This window comes from Sitophilus oryzae, unplaced genomic scaffold, assembly GCF_002938485.1.
Source record: "Sitophilus oryzae breed Bouriz unplaced genomic scaffold, Soryzae_2.0 scaffold_1624_pilon_pilon, whole genome shotgun sequence".
NCBI classification, from domain to species: domain Eukaryota; kingdom Metazoa; phylum Arthropoda; class Insecta; order Coleoptera; family Curculionidae; genus Sitophilus; species Sitophilus oryzae.
Genome location: NW_022146308.1, coordinates 462,767 through 480,144, shown reverse-complemented (window position 1 = coordinate 480,144; position 17,378 = coordinate 462,767). Strand labels below are relative to the sequence as shown.

At 32.6% G+C, this 17,378-nt stretch overlaps 1 protein-coding gene across 1 annotated transcript; it reads right to left on the bottom strand.

Annotated features, from left to right (window-relative positions):
* Positions 1 to 634: 634 nt before the first annotated feature.
* Positions 635 to 8,423, bottom strand: LOC115880463 (larval cuticle protein 65Ag1-like). Its single transcript, XM_030897670.1, has 2 exons — positions 8,246 to 8,423; positions 635 to 1,302 (listed from the first exon to the last, which is right to left on the bottom strand). Exons 1-2 carry the CDS (start codon positions 8,362 to 8,364, stop codon positions 1,020 to 1,022), a joined length of 402 nt encoding a protein of 133 aa, XP_030753530.1. The 5' UTR covers positions 8,365 to 8,423; the 3' UTR covers positions 635 to 1,019.
* Positions 8,424 to 17,378: the final 8,955 nt, after the last annotated feature.

Sequence of the window (17,378 nt, the reverse complement as noted above, 5' to 3'; positions counted from 1 at the left end):
TATTTTATTTAAAATCACTTTTTATTCAAAAATTGATAGGTATAGGAAACCCTAATATAGTTTGAAAGAGCATTTGAATCTGCTTCGATTTATTTAAGAAAATACAGGGTGTTGCATTTGAAATAACAAAGTTTTTATGTAAAATAAATCCTTAAAATAGATCACTAATTATTCGTACCCCTGTATAAATTTAAGGAAGAAGTTACATTTTTCAGTAAAGTTTATTTCTTTGCCTTTAAACTCAGAACAATAATTAATTCTGAAAAGTAATATACAGGGTATTGACAATCAATTCTCTTGTAGCATGCATATTTAAATATCTTTAAATATCTTAAAAACCAATGATTTCAAACATATTTAACCCTTATAATAAATGTCTTTTTTTGGGTCCGAGAATCCAAAAATGAAATAGAATACCGGGTGTTCCATAAAAAAAAATATAACTTTGGTATGGATCTTAGTTCTGAGACACCCTGTATATTTTAAAATAATTTTAAATTGTGCACATTGACTCATATACCCATAAAATATTTAGTTTCTACATCTTTCCGTTTTCGTACAATCAACCGAGGCGAATGAGGTGCGCCACCCTGTATAATGCTAAATAATTCATGAAAATAGGACTAAAAGTAAGAAAAATATAATACTTTAAACTTGACCAAAATATCTTCCGTTGCGTTTTTTAGCATCTGAGTCTACAATGTATTAATTTTATTACATTTTTATATTCTACGTAATAATTCTAATCACGACACTGACTGAATTAAGCCGGGACCCCATTAGGCCACATGCTACACGCCACGCGACACCGCGCTATCCTACGTGGGCCCACGTGAGCCCACGTGTTGCGATTTGGGAAAGAGTGTGCACATGAGATCTGGGGCAGACAAATCACAATGGCGTGGGATGGTGTGTTGCCTAGTGTGTACGCAATACATGTAATTAAATGGAAAAACGTGGGGTGGCATGGCGTGACGTGTTGGCTAATGGGGTCCCAGCATTATTCGGACATATTTGACTCATCCTAGCCCTCCGCCGCTGAGTGAAGCCAGTGTAGCTGGAGATAACCTTGTTGAGACATATACAGCATAGCCCACTCCCATAGGAGCTGGTGGTACTAATTCTGCCTTTTGTAAGACACGAACTTTGGGTCTGTAGCCATTTTTGTCAGCAACATACGTAACCTTTACAACAACACCATTCGATGCGTACTCGTACGATCCAACTACTGTCAAACTGTCAGTTGAATTGTCATTCCAGGTCCTTGTTTCTTCCTGTCTGATGCCGTTTGGTGTATCGTACCTGTAGATAATACGAGTATACTGTTACTATAGGATAATACCTTACGATCGAAAAAAAAACACGTCAAAGACGTCTGGTGAATGACGTTAGACGTTATTTACTTGGCCCGTACTCTTTATTTAAGAAGTAATTTATTTTTATTTACACTGGGTAAAAATGATTTTTAATAGTGTTGTTTAAAATAACGAGAAAATATATTTTTTGCAAATAGATTTGTGTTTTCTGGAAAAGTTCTATGCTTTTTTAAACTTTCTATAATTAGTGTTAATTTCTAACAAGTTTTATGTCAATTTTTAGTAAATAACTTTTAGCGATTGACCTCGCCAAAATTATCATCGATTGTCATTGTTTTTTTTTTCGATCATACGGAGATATACGGGGTGTTTCGCAAAAGTGGCTCAGTCCTATAACTTTTTTATTTTTCATTAAAAACACTAAAAAATACAAAAATTTATACTAACGCACCAAATTTCGTTTATTTATCTCAAAAAATATAAAACCATAGAAGAGAGCCACTTTTCCGAGGGGTGTCTCACTCGGGTAAAAAATGTACACGTACTGCCAAAATATCCTTCCACTGCTAAGCGACTGCCAATGACTATGAAGAAGACTGCCTATGACTGCCATGTAATTATTATAGGCGACTGCCATAAGACTGCCAATGACTGCCAGCGACTGCCAAGAAAATGTACATGTAATTCCAATAGTGAGACACCCCTGGCACTTTTCAGAAACACCCGGTATGGAAAAATCCATAAAATTTAGCGTGCATGTTTTTAAACACATAATTACAAAATTAAATTTCTATCGAATAAAAATTCGTTTGAAACTTAAAGGGCATTTTTTCCGTTTTCTTATAATTCTTTCTGATATCCTGGTTAAAACTTTTGAAATGAAACTTCTTTACGCAAGGCCAACCTGACCGTGTACGACACGTGTCAATGTGACAGTTAGTTTTGACGTAAGAAACGTCAAAAGTTGATGTCGTCCGATCGCGACCAAATTTGGAGGGTAGGCAATGTGAGCAACGGTGCACACGGTCCAACCCTGCAAAGTTTGATACGACGTTTCGTTTATATCTTCATCAGGGTGGAACTAACGATTCGATATTGAAGAAAATTGTGGCACGATTTCGGTATAATTGGGGACGGCATAATCGACTTTTTGAACCGGTGCCTCTAAATCAGGGGTGGATGGGCCATATGGGAAAACGGAAAAATTCCCGGAGCTTCTAACTAAAGTCACGTAAGATTCTTAGTGACTGCATAACTAACTAATCAATTTGCATCAATATAATCATCAACTGCTATTAAACAAAAACACTAATTTGTAAAATAACTATTGAGATGTCTTTTTCTCTGAGACATATAATTATTTTTATAAACATCTGCTGTTTGTTGTCCGGTTTGAAAATTTTGTTTTAGCCACTATTCTTTTATTAATAACTAACAAACATGACTCTGGAAAGTGTACAGCATAAAAAAGATTAAATATTAGTAGGTAAATCTAAAAAGTCTCGGGGTAAGTGCATATTTTTTCGGCCTCGGTGCAATATTTTTCGTGCTCTCCTGAGTAAAAAGGTACACGAATTTGACGCAAACTCTGCGATTGAATAGAAGAAAATAATAATATAAATTGGCTATCTGTATGTTTCGTTTGAATTGGGGACGACCAACCAACGCCTAGCTATTTCAGACACTTTCTTTACGCCAACGATCTTGCAATAGCTGTTCAAGCCAACAACTTCCAGAATATCGAACAGAAAGCAACCATTGAAAAAATATGTCTGAATATTACAAAATCAGCTCTCTGAGACCCAATCCTTCTAACCCAAGCAAGCTTCCGGCCAAGTCCTCCGAGACGACTGAAGTCCCATCGAGTCTTCCGAAACACTGTAAATGTAGAACCACCAGCAGTGGGATTCTGTAAGCTCCGTAGCAAGAAATTTCCTGTCTAGCCTATGCTATTTGTATACGATTGATGAGTCACTAGACAGAAAATATGTTTACAGAATCGCTAGCCAGATTGAGTTCCCCTACTTCAAGGTCTACCAAGGGGAATCCCACTTGGATTTGAAAACCTGGAGAACACTTAGTAAAATTAGGACTGGCGATAGCGTTGCCCCAGCAAAATCCAACCTACAACCTAGTGAAATGAGGTGTAAATCATAATCGGTCAAATTACCCTTAAGTATCATGGAAATAAAAAAGACAATTTCAATTTTTTTAAAAACCCGTAGGCAAATCAGCTTATTTTTTTTCGAAAATATTCATCCTTACATATACAGGGTGAGTCTTAAATAAGTGCAAATAGCTTCAGGGTTGGTAGGTCTCGAAAAAGAAACATATTTTTTCTTTACCATTTTTCAAATAAATCCAAAATAATCGAGTTATTTTACTTTGAAAATTTCCAACAAAAAATATTTTTTGCTTATATTTTGAGAACCACTTTACTAGGTTTTCTTTTTTGTAAATTTAATTTACTACCTATGTTGCCATTTTATCAAGAAATTATGTCTTTTAACTAAAAACTAAAAAAAAATCCAAAATTTTTTCAAAAAATTCCAAATTTTCAAAATTTTTGTTTCGCGAAAACTACCTCATAATCGTGTTTCTGAAAGGTCGAAATATATTTCCTTCAAAATATTTGCACTTATTTAAGACTCACCCTGTATATATTAATAAAAAAATATGTTTCTTCGTTATGGTCATTTTGATTTTGTGGATTTGAGCCGGTTGCCTTCCCGGGCCGGTTTTTTCTTCCCCATCCACCCCTGCTCTAAATGGACGAAATCATCAGGATTTTTCTTAATTACGGCTCGATTGGAACCAAACTCGGCACGTGGATATAGGTACAGTACGTCTGTCCATTCTGTAGCTACGGGGTATCCGTGAGAGGGGAAACGCTATTCTCTCGATGTTTTTCGTAAAAAATTAGACGACGCGTCCCATCAATAAAAATTCGACAAATTTGCGATTTGCGGTGACGTACTCGTCAAGTCGACGTATAAAATATATTGCTGTTTATTTAAATGTTTTTTGTCCGCATTCCTTTCATAGACACAGATCCAGCAGACGAACTGTACACGAATGGAATCCTTAGACGGACAGACAGACAGACGAAAGTAAGAAGAAGTTTTACATCAAATATGCCTACATTTAATTGTACACACACAATTTTTTATTTGAGAAATTTGAAATTAAATATGTATTTTGTTAAGTTAAATTTGCGATTTTCATTGCAATAAAATGCCAAAACCACTAAAGAATGAGAATCAGCAACTTGTCTTGTCTCTACTCAATTATTTTGGACTGCTGAATTATTTAAAAATTGATATTGCTCCGTAAGTTTTGGGGCTTTATTTTATTTTTTAATAGGGATTGTTTTTTTAATACTTTTTGTTACCATATTTTTGCGAACTAATATCTATACTTCCCCTAAGTAAATATCCAATGACTAAAGAATACAAGGACATGTAACGCCCACATATACGGGCTGTGGCAGAATTTGTGACGTTAGACGCCATTTTTTTGGTTTTAACGGATGAGTCATCAGCTGTCATCAACGGCAATTTTGGCGATTTTTAATAATATGTGTGTAGTGAACTTTGCATAAACTTTATTACAATGGTGATTAGTTGTTCAGCTCTCATGTGTAAAAGTCGCAACGATAAGAAACAGCCAGGAGTTACGTTTCCATAGCTAAATAAACAATCAACTCCACCTTTTTAGGGTTTTCTTATTGAATTCGATCATTACTATTCTGATATTATATGTACAACTTAACAAGTATAGCTAGAAACGTGAGAAATATAAAATAAGAGATGCCCCTCGATGCGCAGTGGACAGCACACAAATTTGCTTTAATCAGATTTGTCGTAGCCATAGACTTAAAATAAAATATAGACTGAGCATCTCATTCATAAATAGCTGGAACATGCGGTCAGACACTGTCTTGTTATTGTTGTGTTATTGTTTTAGGTTATAACGAGTGCGACACGAGCGATAGATAGGTTGTCTCTGTCGTAACGGTCGTTCCCTGACGACTCTGCCGAGAAACACAACACTGTCTTTCGTTTCTCAAGCACACCTGAACTCTCCGTATCATAGCCGGGTAATTTTTTATTTTAATGAAGCTATAATTAAATTAAAAATATATCGTATTTAAACTTTTTATATTTTATTAAGATTTAGGACAGGTTTTTAAATAAAACTTTAGAAAAACAATTTAGAGTCCAAAAGGATAAAAATAATAAAATACACGTTATAGAAGAAATTTTATAATCGAAATTAGGTAATTTTGAAATTAATAATAAATTATTAATTTTAGTCAAACATTTACAACCCCTAATATTAATCAAAACAGGATCTATTCCACAGATATAATAGAATCGGCGACAGGGAGAGAAAAAAAAATATGATTGTTGTAATTTTTTTTCTGGTTAAGTGATGTCTTATTATGTAAATTAGAGAAAACAAATCTGTTCCATTAAAGCAAGGAAGGTGATAGGAAGTGGATAAAATAAAAACTACATTTATTTAACTCGGTACTGTCTTTATTATACCGGGTGCGTCTCAAAAGTGGCTCATCCCCATATTTTTTTTATATTTTCAAATAAAAAAACAAGATTTAGTATGTTAGTATATGAAATAAATTAGGATTGATTGACGCATTCAATTGTTTTTGGTCACTTCCTGTTTCAGCGGAAATGACTATAACTTTTAATTTTTAAACGGCACCCTCGGTATATTTCTACTTTATTCGATAGAAAATGACACTCTGAATAGAATGACATATCATATGTCAACTGTTGACATTTTCGCATATGGTTTAATTGTAATTGTAACACGCGGTTCATAACGACAATTTGACTCGAAATACCAAGTGTGTGGTATCAATATATTCATAAAAAAATGCTTTTTCCAAATATGCTAATGAGTCACCCTTGTTCCATTTGAAAAAATTGACATATGTATGATTAAAAATACGATTTGTACATCTTTTAACCGGCTTAGACAAGACACGAAACCTATTAGACGATCAAAACTAAGGCTCCTTGATTAAAACTTAGTGGATTGAAAAAAACTGGATTGAAATTTAAAATAGGATATGTTTTTAAGCGACAATGTCAAAAGTTGACATATGATATGTCATTCTATTCAGAGTGTCATTTTTTATCGAATAAAGTAGCAATATACCGAGGGTGCCTTTAAAAATCAAAAGATGTAATCATTTCGGTGAAACAGGAAGAGACCAAAAACAATTGAATACGTCAATAAATCCTAATTTATGTCATATACCTACTAACATACAAATCAGTTTTTCTATCTGAAAAATAAAAAAGTTATAGGGTTGAGCCACTTTTGAGACGACCCGGTATATTAAAAATATTGTTTCATAATGTAATATCATTTTAAAATTCTTGTATGTTATTTTTAGATTCTGAAGATAATTTTAGAATAAACCGGAATATATTTTTAATAAAAACATTATTAATTATTAACAGGGTTATAATTATGATTTTGTTACAATGTAAGTAAGTAAATAATGTAATGTAAAAGAAAAAATTCAGATTTTACATTTTACTAAAATATTATCTAAATAAGCGCCTTTCTACAACAACGCCACTGACTGCCAATGGGTAAATTGAGAGTTGCCTACCGGTCAAAAGTCGTTTCAAGACTTAAATGGATTATTTAAGTCAAATTTCTTGCAAATTTGGCACTGGCGAACCATATTTTATAGTTTTTGAACAGAAAAAGTCAATAAAATAAACACTTAAGGACTACAAGCTAAGAAAATGCGTTAATACAGCCGGGGAGATAGCGGCAACAAAGCTTTACCGCACACGTGCGACACGTACTACAAGGTAATAAATGAATGAATAGGCTCCCTCGCCTCTAATCGGTGTTGTCATATTGTAAAGAACTTATCCTTATTAAACAGACTTTAGACACAGACAGAGATTTTTTATCCTTATTATATCCGACTTATAATTTAGTAGTATAAGGACTATTTAATACATCTATGGAATATTAAAACCTACTTTATTAAACTGTAGTATTAATATCTCAATATATGTGTATAACAAGAAAAAAAATATTGATAATATTAAAGACGTGACAACATAGGCTGGATGAGGAAGGCTCGGTCGACTGTACCCAGAAGTAAACATGTGTACAAAAAAGGTTGTTTGTCCGCGTTGAGATGTAAATAGTGTAGTCTATATTTTATTTTAAGTCTATGGTCGTAGCGTAACTGCATCTCTCTTCCGCCGAATGCGTTCTCTCTCTATCGTGTGCGCGACCGGAGCTATCCCCAAGTCTCTTCCTATATTTGCCAAACTGTACTTGATATGATAAATACGTCAATATTAGTTTTGTACCTTTTGTTAACATTTTATACATTTTTTTCGTAATTAATTAGTCTGATAACCATAGCACACCATAGGCGTAGTCCAAACATTTATAAAAAAATATAAATATCTCTTCAAGCAGCTACGTTAAAAAAAATGTGCCACGGCACTATATGGTGGTATGGTAACAATTTGCTCTCGGGTGTTATTTATCCTTGTATTCTTTAGTCATTGTATATATCAGTTTACGGACTCTCAAAACAAAAAAAGTTAAGACTAATGTTTTTCAATAATTAGAACTTTATATTTTACCACTTTTATTCAGAACATTTTCTAATATCTTCATTTAATTAGAATTTGTTTGCGTAAAAAATATTTGTACAAGTATTGTATCTAAAATTGAAATGAAAACTCGGTGACAAAATTGCATAAAAGTCAAAGTAAAAAAAGGAGCCGTGGCAACATTGCGATGGCATTCGTCAAATATTTTGATGACGTGCATGCCAACTTTAATTGATTTTTGTATATTTCAAAAATAAATATGTGCTTTTAAAAATAAAATAAGCATTATTTAGTTTATTGACTTACATGAATGTATAAGAATGGTTTTCCCTGGTCAAAATATCTGTTGAATATTCTTCACACTTTACAGAACAATGATAAATTATAAATATCATAACGCACGTTACGAAGTATTTTAAATTCATGATGCTGGCTATGTATACCTGCAACTTAACGAAGATGAAACAGTCGTATATATTATTCAAGGACGATGCATCTTATAGAAAGGTAGTCGAATTATCTATCATAATATTCAACCAATTTTAGTTGTCAGTAAATAAGCAAATCATTTAATTATATATAATTTTTCACTTCAAATGCTTAGCTAAATGGTTTGTAGTACTGTAATTCTATATAATAGTTGTGTAGCAAAATTTTATTCTAATTTTTTTTACGATGCATTTTTAATAAATATACCAGAGTAAGTCTAGATAATCTAAACAGAGTGCCATGGCTGTGTTAACAACACTAATTTTTAATCAAGAAGCCTTGGGAAAATAGATTTGATCGTATAATGTTTTTCGTGTCTTGTCCTGGCCGGTTAAAAGATGCCCAAATTGTTTTATTCATATCTCAATTTTTTGAAACGGAAAAGGGTGGCCCATTAGTATATTTGGCAAAATCATTTTGTTACCAATAATTTGGTATCACACACTTGATATTTCGAGTCAAATTGTGGTTATGAACCGCGTGTTACAATTTCAAATAAACCATATGCGAAAATGTCAAAAGTTGACATATGATAATATATGTCATTCTATTCAGAGTGTCATTTTCTATCGAATAAAGTAAAAATATGCAGAGCGTGTCATTTAAAAATCAAAAGTTGTAGTCATTTTCGGTGAAACAGGAAGTGATAAAAAACAATTGAATACTTCAGTCAATCCTAATTTATGTCAAGTACTAACATACTAAATCTCGTTTTTGATCTGTAAAAATAAAAGTTATAGGGGTGAGTCACTTTTGAGACGCACCTGGTATTTTATTCTTGTAAATACTGGCTTTTTTTCTCACACTGTATGTACTTTATTGACAAACTTTGTATACTAAAAAAATTAACTAATCAATCTGCATTGATTCTCGCCCAAAAATCTTTCAAATCGGAATAAGTGAAAAAATCTAAATTTTTGCCGCGAAATTTTTTTGGAAATTTTGATTTTTTAATTTTGTTTAGAATATCCAAACTCTTCAATTTTAAGAAACCATTTATGCACCGTCGGATAGACGACTGATGGCGAATTGAACGTAGTTTTCCTACATGTGATTTTGATATCACAAAAATAGTACATTTTAAATTTAGTATTGAAAAATGAATTCTTGATATTGCCATATCTTATATTATGTAATTAGATAATATAGCTAAATTGTAAAGTTTCTTGACAAAATGGCGAAGGTATTAATAAAATGATTAAAGTTTATTAATAGCATTTGTCAGGAACAAGGAAAAATAATGTGATGAGTTTTTTTAACAAATTTGATAAAACTTACGTAAAATGTAATTTATGCCGATGTAGTACCATACCGAGTAGCCAACTAAGAATGGACGCCGGCTGTATCTCAGAAACCACTATCGTATAACTTTGGGAAAAAAAATTTAATAAATAAATCGGCCAAGAGAAATCGCTGGAAATTATTTTCAAGTTTGAAAAATGTTCGCTAGGGGGCGCACTGTGGTGGCCAATTACGAAACAGAATTTTTCTCAAAAATATGCTTGTGAAGAGGTATTTTAAATATAGTAATTTGTATTTTTTTTATATATCGTATTTAGATCTATCCCATAAAATAAAGTGGTGGGGGAAGGTTAAATTTGTGTTTATTAAAATAAGGATAACACTGGTTTGGGTTAGCCGATTTAAAAGAATTAGAGCTCGTTTAAAAGAGTTTTTCTTCCCTAATGATCTCCAGTATAAATTTTGTTTAAATAATTTTTTTCATGGTAGCTAGAGGGCGCCGTTTGACATCATAACAGATATTACGCTTTTGCATAAAATATTTAAATAACAGGCTATGTTTCGTTTTGCGCAGTTGAATAGAGCACAAAATTTCCAAAATACCAGCGCCAAACCGAAACTTTCTATCTTCTCTCTAACGGAAGATATTAAGAGAATAAATCATATTAGAGGATTGCCGCCTAAGATTATAAGATCTAAAAATTATATGGTAGATTTGCGTCCTTATGTTACTTCGAAATACAGAATTTTTAAAAGTTCGGCACTTTTATAACTAGTAGGCTTTGAACCCCTTATTGATTATCTGCCCCTAATGGAACACGAAAACATTTTTCCAGCAAGACGAGGCACTGCCATAACGCTGAAATTATCAGCAAATTTTTCACTGAGTCTGTCCATAATAGAAGGTTGATGGGTCGAACACCTGTAGCAAAATCTCATGTCTTGGTTTGCTATTTATTTTTATTGTTTTAGATATAGTTTAAATGAGTTGATATTGTTAAATATAGTTTAAATTGTTATAAAGTTCTGCATCTCTGATTGCAAATATTATTTTCGTTTTAATTACTGCTCACAGGTAGAATGTTTTTGCATTATAGCCGGCGCGGCGCCGCCGTTCAAAGCCTACTTATTTAAAGTGGGCGAATTTTTCGAGCAAAATATTAAGTGTGCTATATTTTTGGAAAGGTAATTTTAAATTATTTTCAACGAATTAAAAATATATAGGATGTCCCATATAAAAAATCAAATTTTCTGTTGATAATTCTTAAATTATTAACTTTAAAAAAATTATACTTAAACCATTAAATTTTACTTAAAAAGTTGCTTTGGAAATGTTTTCATAAAAATACAAAATTTTACATAGCACAAAAGTTACAGCGGTTTGTTAAAAATGAACATTTTTGAGAAACACCCCGTAACTCCGAGACGGTATCAGATATCGATGTGCGTTTTTTACCATCATGCCTTTGATAAAAATTGAACTCCAGACACCGATATTAGTTTTTGTCTATCTTCTATAGAAAAAGGTATTTCCCTTTAAAATCATCCAATTTGGCCCACTCTGTATATGTACTGCCAAAATATTATTTTACTGCCAGGCGGCTGCCAACGTCTGCGAAGAAGACTGCCTATGTCAGCTAACATCTCTCAGTTACTGCCAAGAAAATGTACAGGGTGTCCCATTTTAGTTGTAATCATACGGTATCTCCGTTATTCGTGAAGATAGAAGGGTGCGGTTTGCACAAACATATGCCATTTTTTTGTCAAACGGAAGATGCTGTCAACAAAATTTTCATAGCTGTCTTCGTTTCTGAGCTACAGGGTCTTTTCGAAAATTTTGCAATTTGGGACAGCCGCCTTATCTCCGTTATTGTTATTGTGGATGATATCGAGAAGGTGAAAACTGATTCTTGTAGAACTTTTTCCGTAGAATACAGTGTACACACATAGTACACGCACAGTAGTTTTTTCAAATGGAATACCCCATATATTTATAAATAATATGATCTGTCTTGCTCTCTGTGAGATTCTCAAAAATATATATCACTCTATATTTATTTTCACTATTTACTGCAATATTTAAAATATATAATTTTCTTATTAGTAGGCCGTGATGGTACTTACTAAAATAGTCATACAGATATTCCAATTTTATTTGGGATTGATATATTTCACTTTTGAACTGTTACCACTGAATATGTAAATATATTTTTGTTATTTTTATAACGAAATTTATTATAACGGGATGAGTTTAAAAAAGCATTTTCCAGGTGTTCGACATTGCTGTAGTTGCCACGATACATTTCATATTTCAAAAATCCCCAAAGTCAGAAATCGAGAACGTCAAATCCGGGAATCATATGGGTGCATTGGTTCAATTCATTGATTTGAGAAATAATAATTTAACAAAATTCTAATATTTTCAATGGGGCTCCCCGTCCCATCTTGCTGACACCATAGACTTAAAATAAAATATAGACTACACTATTTACATCTCAACGCGGACAAACAACCTTTTTTGTACACATGTTTACTTCTGGGTACAGTCGACCGAGCCTTCCTCATCCAGCCTATGTTGTCACGTCTTTAATATTATCAATATTTTTTTTCTTGTTATACACATATATTGAGATATTAATACTACAGTTTAATAAAGTAGGTTTTAATATTCCATAGATGTATTAAATAGTCTTTATACTACTAAATTATAAGTCGGATACTGTTTAATAAGGATAAGTTCTTTACAATATGACAACACCGATTAGAGGCGAGGGAGCCTATTCATTCATTTATTACCTTGTAGTACGTGTCGCACGTGTGCGGTAAAGCTTTGTTGCCGCTATCTCCCCGGCTGTATTAACGCATTCTCTTAGCTTGTAGTCCTTAAGTGTTTATTTTATTGACTTTTTCTGTTCAGGAACTATAAAATATGGTTCGCCAGTGCCAAATTTGCAAGAAATTTGACTTAAATAATCCATTTAAGTCTTGAAACGACTTTGGACCGGTAGGCAACTCTCAATTTACCCATTGGCAGTCAGTGGCGTTGTTGTAGAAAGGCGCTTATTTAGATAATATTTTAGTAAAATGTAAAATCTGAATTTTTTCTTTTACATTACATTATTTACTTACTTACATTGTAACAAAATCATAATTATAACCCTGTTAATAATTAATAATGTTTTTATTAAAAATATATTCCGGTTTATTCTAAAATTATCTTCAGAATCTAAAATAACGTACAAGAATTTTAAAATGATATTACATTATGAAACAATATTTTTTAATATACCGGGTCGTCTCAAAAGTGGCTCAACCCTATAACTTTTTTTATTTTTTCAGATTAAAAACAGATTTGTATGTTAGTAGGTATATGACATAAATTAGATTTATTGACGTATTCAATTGTTTTTGGTCTCTTCCTGTTTCACCGAAATTATTACATCTTTTGATTTTTAAAGGCACCCTCGGTATATTGCTACTTTATTCGATAAAAAATGACACTCTGAATAGAATGACATATCATATGTCAACTTTTGACATTGTCGCTTAAAAACATATCCTATTTTAAATTTCAATCCAGTTTTTTTCAATTCACTAAGTTTTAATCAAGGAGCCTTGGAAAAATAGTTTTGGTCGTCTAATAGGTTTCGTGTCTTGTCTAGGTCGGTTAAAAGATGTACAAATCGTATTTTTAATCATACATATGTCAATTTTTTTCAAATGGAACAAGGGTGACTCATTAGCATATTTGGAAAAAGCATTTTTTTATGAATATATTGATACCACAGACTTGGTATTTCGAGTCAAATTGTCGTTATGAACCGCGTGTTACAATTACAATTAAACCATATGCGAAAATGTCAAAAGTTGACATATGATGTGTCATTCTATTCAGAGTGTCATTTTCTATCGAATAAAGTAGAAATATACCGAGGGTGCCGTTTAAAAATTAAAAGTTATAGTCATTTCCGATGAAACAGGAAGTGACCAAAAACAATTGAATGCGTCAATCAATCCTAATTTATTTCATATACTAACATACTAAATCTTGTTTTTTTATTTGAAAATATAAAAAAAAATATGGAAATGAGCCACTTTTGAGTCGCACCCGGTATAATAAAGACAGTACCGAGTTAAATAAATGTAGTTTTCATTGTATCCACTTCCTATCACCTTCCTTGCTTTAATGGAACAGATTTATGTTTTCTCTAATTTACATAAGACATCACTTAACCAGAAAAAAAAATACAACAATCATATTTTTTTTCTCTCCCTGTCGCCGATTCTATTATATCTGTGGAATAGATCCTGTTTTGATTAATATTAGGGGTTGTAAACGTTTGACTAAAATTAATAATTTATTATTAATTTCAAAAATTACCTAATTTCGATTATAATATTTCTTCTATAACGTGTATTTTATTATTTTTATCCTTTTTGGACTCTAAATTGTTTTTTCTAAACTTTTATTTAAAAAACCTGTCCTAAATCTTAATAAAATATAAAAAAGTTACTTAATACGATATATTTTTAATTTAATTATAGCTTCATTAAAATAAAAAAATTACCCTGCTATGATACGGAGAGTTCAGGTGTACTTGAGAAACGAAAGACAGTGTTGTGTTTCTCGGCAGAGTCGTCAGGGAACGACCGTTACGACAGAGACAACCTATCTATCGCTCGTGTCGCACTCGTTATAACCTAAAACAATAACACAACAATAACAAGACAGTGTCTGACCGCATGTTCCAGCTATTTATGAATGAGATGCTCAGTCTATATTTTATTTTAAGTCTATGGCTGACACTATATTTCACGTAAATTAGCTAAAGGAATATCTAATAGTTCCGGTACGATAGCTTCTTAAGATTTACAAATAGCGGTAGAGAGTTAAGTTTCCCTAATATATAAATAATTTATTAGTGGCTCCTAAAATAAAAAAAGAGACAGATAACAGTATACTTTTAATAATTCTTTAACGTTTCTTATATTATCAATAATTATGGCCGACTAATAAATATGATCTTTTAATAAAATTTTTTAAATATTCCAGTAAATAGTGAAAATAAATATAGAGTGATATATATTTTTGAAAAGTTTATGCCAAGCAAGATCATATAATTTATAAATATACAGGGTGTTCTATTTAAGAAAACATAACTTTAGTTCATATCTTTAAAAATATGATTTTCGTAGAATAACACTGTATTCTACGTCACTGTATCAACTACGCCACTGTATTCTACGTAAAAAGTTCTACAACAAACAGTTTTCATCTTCTCGATACCTTTAACAATAACAGAGATACAGGGGGTGTCCCATATTGAAAAATTTTCAAAAATACCCTGTAGCTCAGAAACGAAGAGGGATATGAAAATTTTGTTTTCGGCATCTTCAGTTTGATAAAAAAGTGGTACAGGTTTGTGCAAACCGCACGCTTCTATCTTCACTAATAACGGAGATACCTTATGATTTCAACTAAAATGGAACTCCCTATACATGTAATTCCAGCAGTGAGACACTCCTGGAATTTTCCTTATTACTATTTTTTATTAATCTGAACCTGTAGATTGCGAAGGTACCTGCAGATCCTTTTTTCTACTGAAATTCCAAACCATCTCATCGTGTGAATCCGTTTAACTGCGACCTTTTCTTTCTACCTATTAACATTATCCTAATGATCACTCGCAAAAACGTATGGCATACTAATGTTTCTCTTGGAACCTTGAAAATCCGAACGAAAACACCGATGGGATGGGTCACTTTCGACCTGCCGAGTCTTTTTATACCTTCGTTTTTTATTTAATTTGGCTTAAGGCGAATATTCGGTGAGATATACCACACAGATCAGTAAAAAAAACTTAAAGTGGGGTCCACACGCAAAGACGTAACGTACGATTTGCTTGCGCCGACAAAACGTTAAAGATAAAACGTACAAACCAAGTTGGGGTTACATTGCAACGACTTGTTCAATCTTCTGTATTCATCATCATATCATCATGGAAGAAACACTGTTGTGGTTAGTGTTGATATATGTTTAAATAAAGTCAAAAAAGGCAAGTTAAATGTCTTAAAGTGAACTATTTTTTTCGTATCACAAGTTGCTTCAGGATCTACCTTCTGCAACATTTCAATAGTAGGTCTGATTTTGCTTTTTCCTGTCACTGTATTTTTTGGATTTTAGTAGATATGAGCAAGGGAATATATATAAGAACTGGAATAGCGCCAACATAATTCTAATTCATAAGAGAGGCAGAGAAGAAGACTTTTTGTCGAACTATGTCGAAGAAACTATAGATCAATAAGCCTACTACCAGTAACATACAAAATATTAAACAACAGAATGCAAAACACGCTAGACGCTGCACAACCACGAGAACAAAGAATAGGCTTTAGAAGCGGCTTCAGCACGATTGATCATATACGTACACTAAGAGAAATTATCAGCCGAACAAAAAAGACCAACTTCCACTAGCCATAGCCTTTATAGACTTTGAGAAAGCTTTCGACTCGATATATCCTAAGGCAATAATAGAAGCTCTAGCGAAATAAAGTCAATACTTTATTCAATACAAGTATCATGTAGAAACTCTTGCCAACATACACCAAAGAAGCCAAAAAAATAGTAATTATATATCAAACAAGAGTTCCCGGAGTTCCCAACTGACAAAGGAGTACGAGAGCGAGACGCGATTTCCCCAAAGTTGTTTACAGCAACATTAGAAGAAATCTTCCGTCAACTGCACTGGACCAACAAAGGATTACATATAGATGGAAAATATATTAACCATCTAAGATTAGCTGATGACATAGTCCTAATTGCTAAAAGTCCTGAAGAACTACAAGCAAAAATTAATAAACATACAGCCAGCAAATTGTAGGTGTCATCACTGGAAACTGCCCCACGGGGGTAGACCTCGTAAGATGGAATATTTCCAATGACGACTACTGCAGAGAATGCAGAGAGGAAGAAGAAACCATAGAGCACCTGCCCGGCACTGGATACCGACGCTTTAAAACTTTAGGGCAAGGTTTTTTGGAGAGTCTAGAAGAAGCAGCAGAAGCCAACATCAGCGACATCAGGAACTTTGCAAAGAGCTGGAAGTGCTTTAACACAAAGAAAGAATGAGAGGAAGGTTTGGTACAACAGGGGTATCGCAATGGGCCCAAGGCCTCCGCGTGATCTCAAATAGTGTAGTTTTGAAAAAGTCTTGCAAGACCAAGACTCTTGCAAGAAATTCAAGACAAGACTTTCAAAATTTCTTGTCTTGAATTTCAAGACAAGACAAGACTTTAATATGCAAGAAATTTCAAGAGTCTTGCAAGATTTCTTGAATTCAAGATTTCTTGAAAGTTAGAAATGATTCATTTTTTAAGTGATAATTAGATCTTTGCCGCGTTTATATACAACATTTACATAGTCGTAATCACAATCATAGTCATAATCATAAAAGTTAAACTATCCACTTCCTATATAAACCTGTTGACATCTACCATGAACTTAGCCTTTAATTATGTTACCCAACTTTGACGATGATTAAAACTGTGATTATGATTACGACTTATGCAAATGTTGTATAAACCCGGCATTAATATTGACCAGTTTTTTTGTCTATCATAGCCAGTGTTTTAGAGTTGAGAATGAAATAAAATAAAGTCAAGGTAGTACACCGTATATTGGTAATTGGTATTATACACAAAATTATAT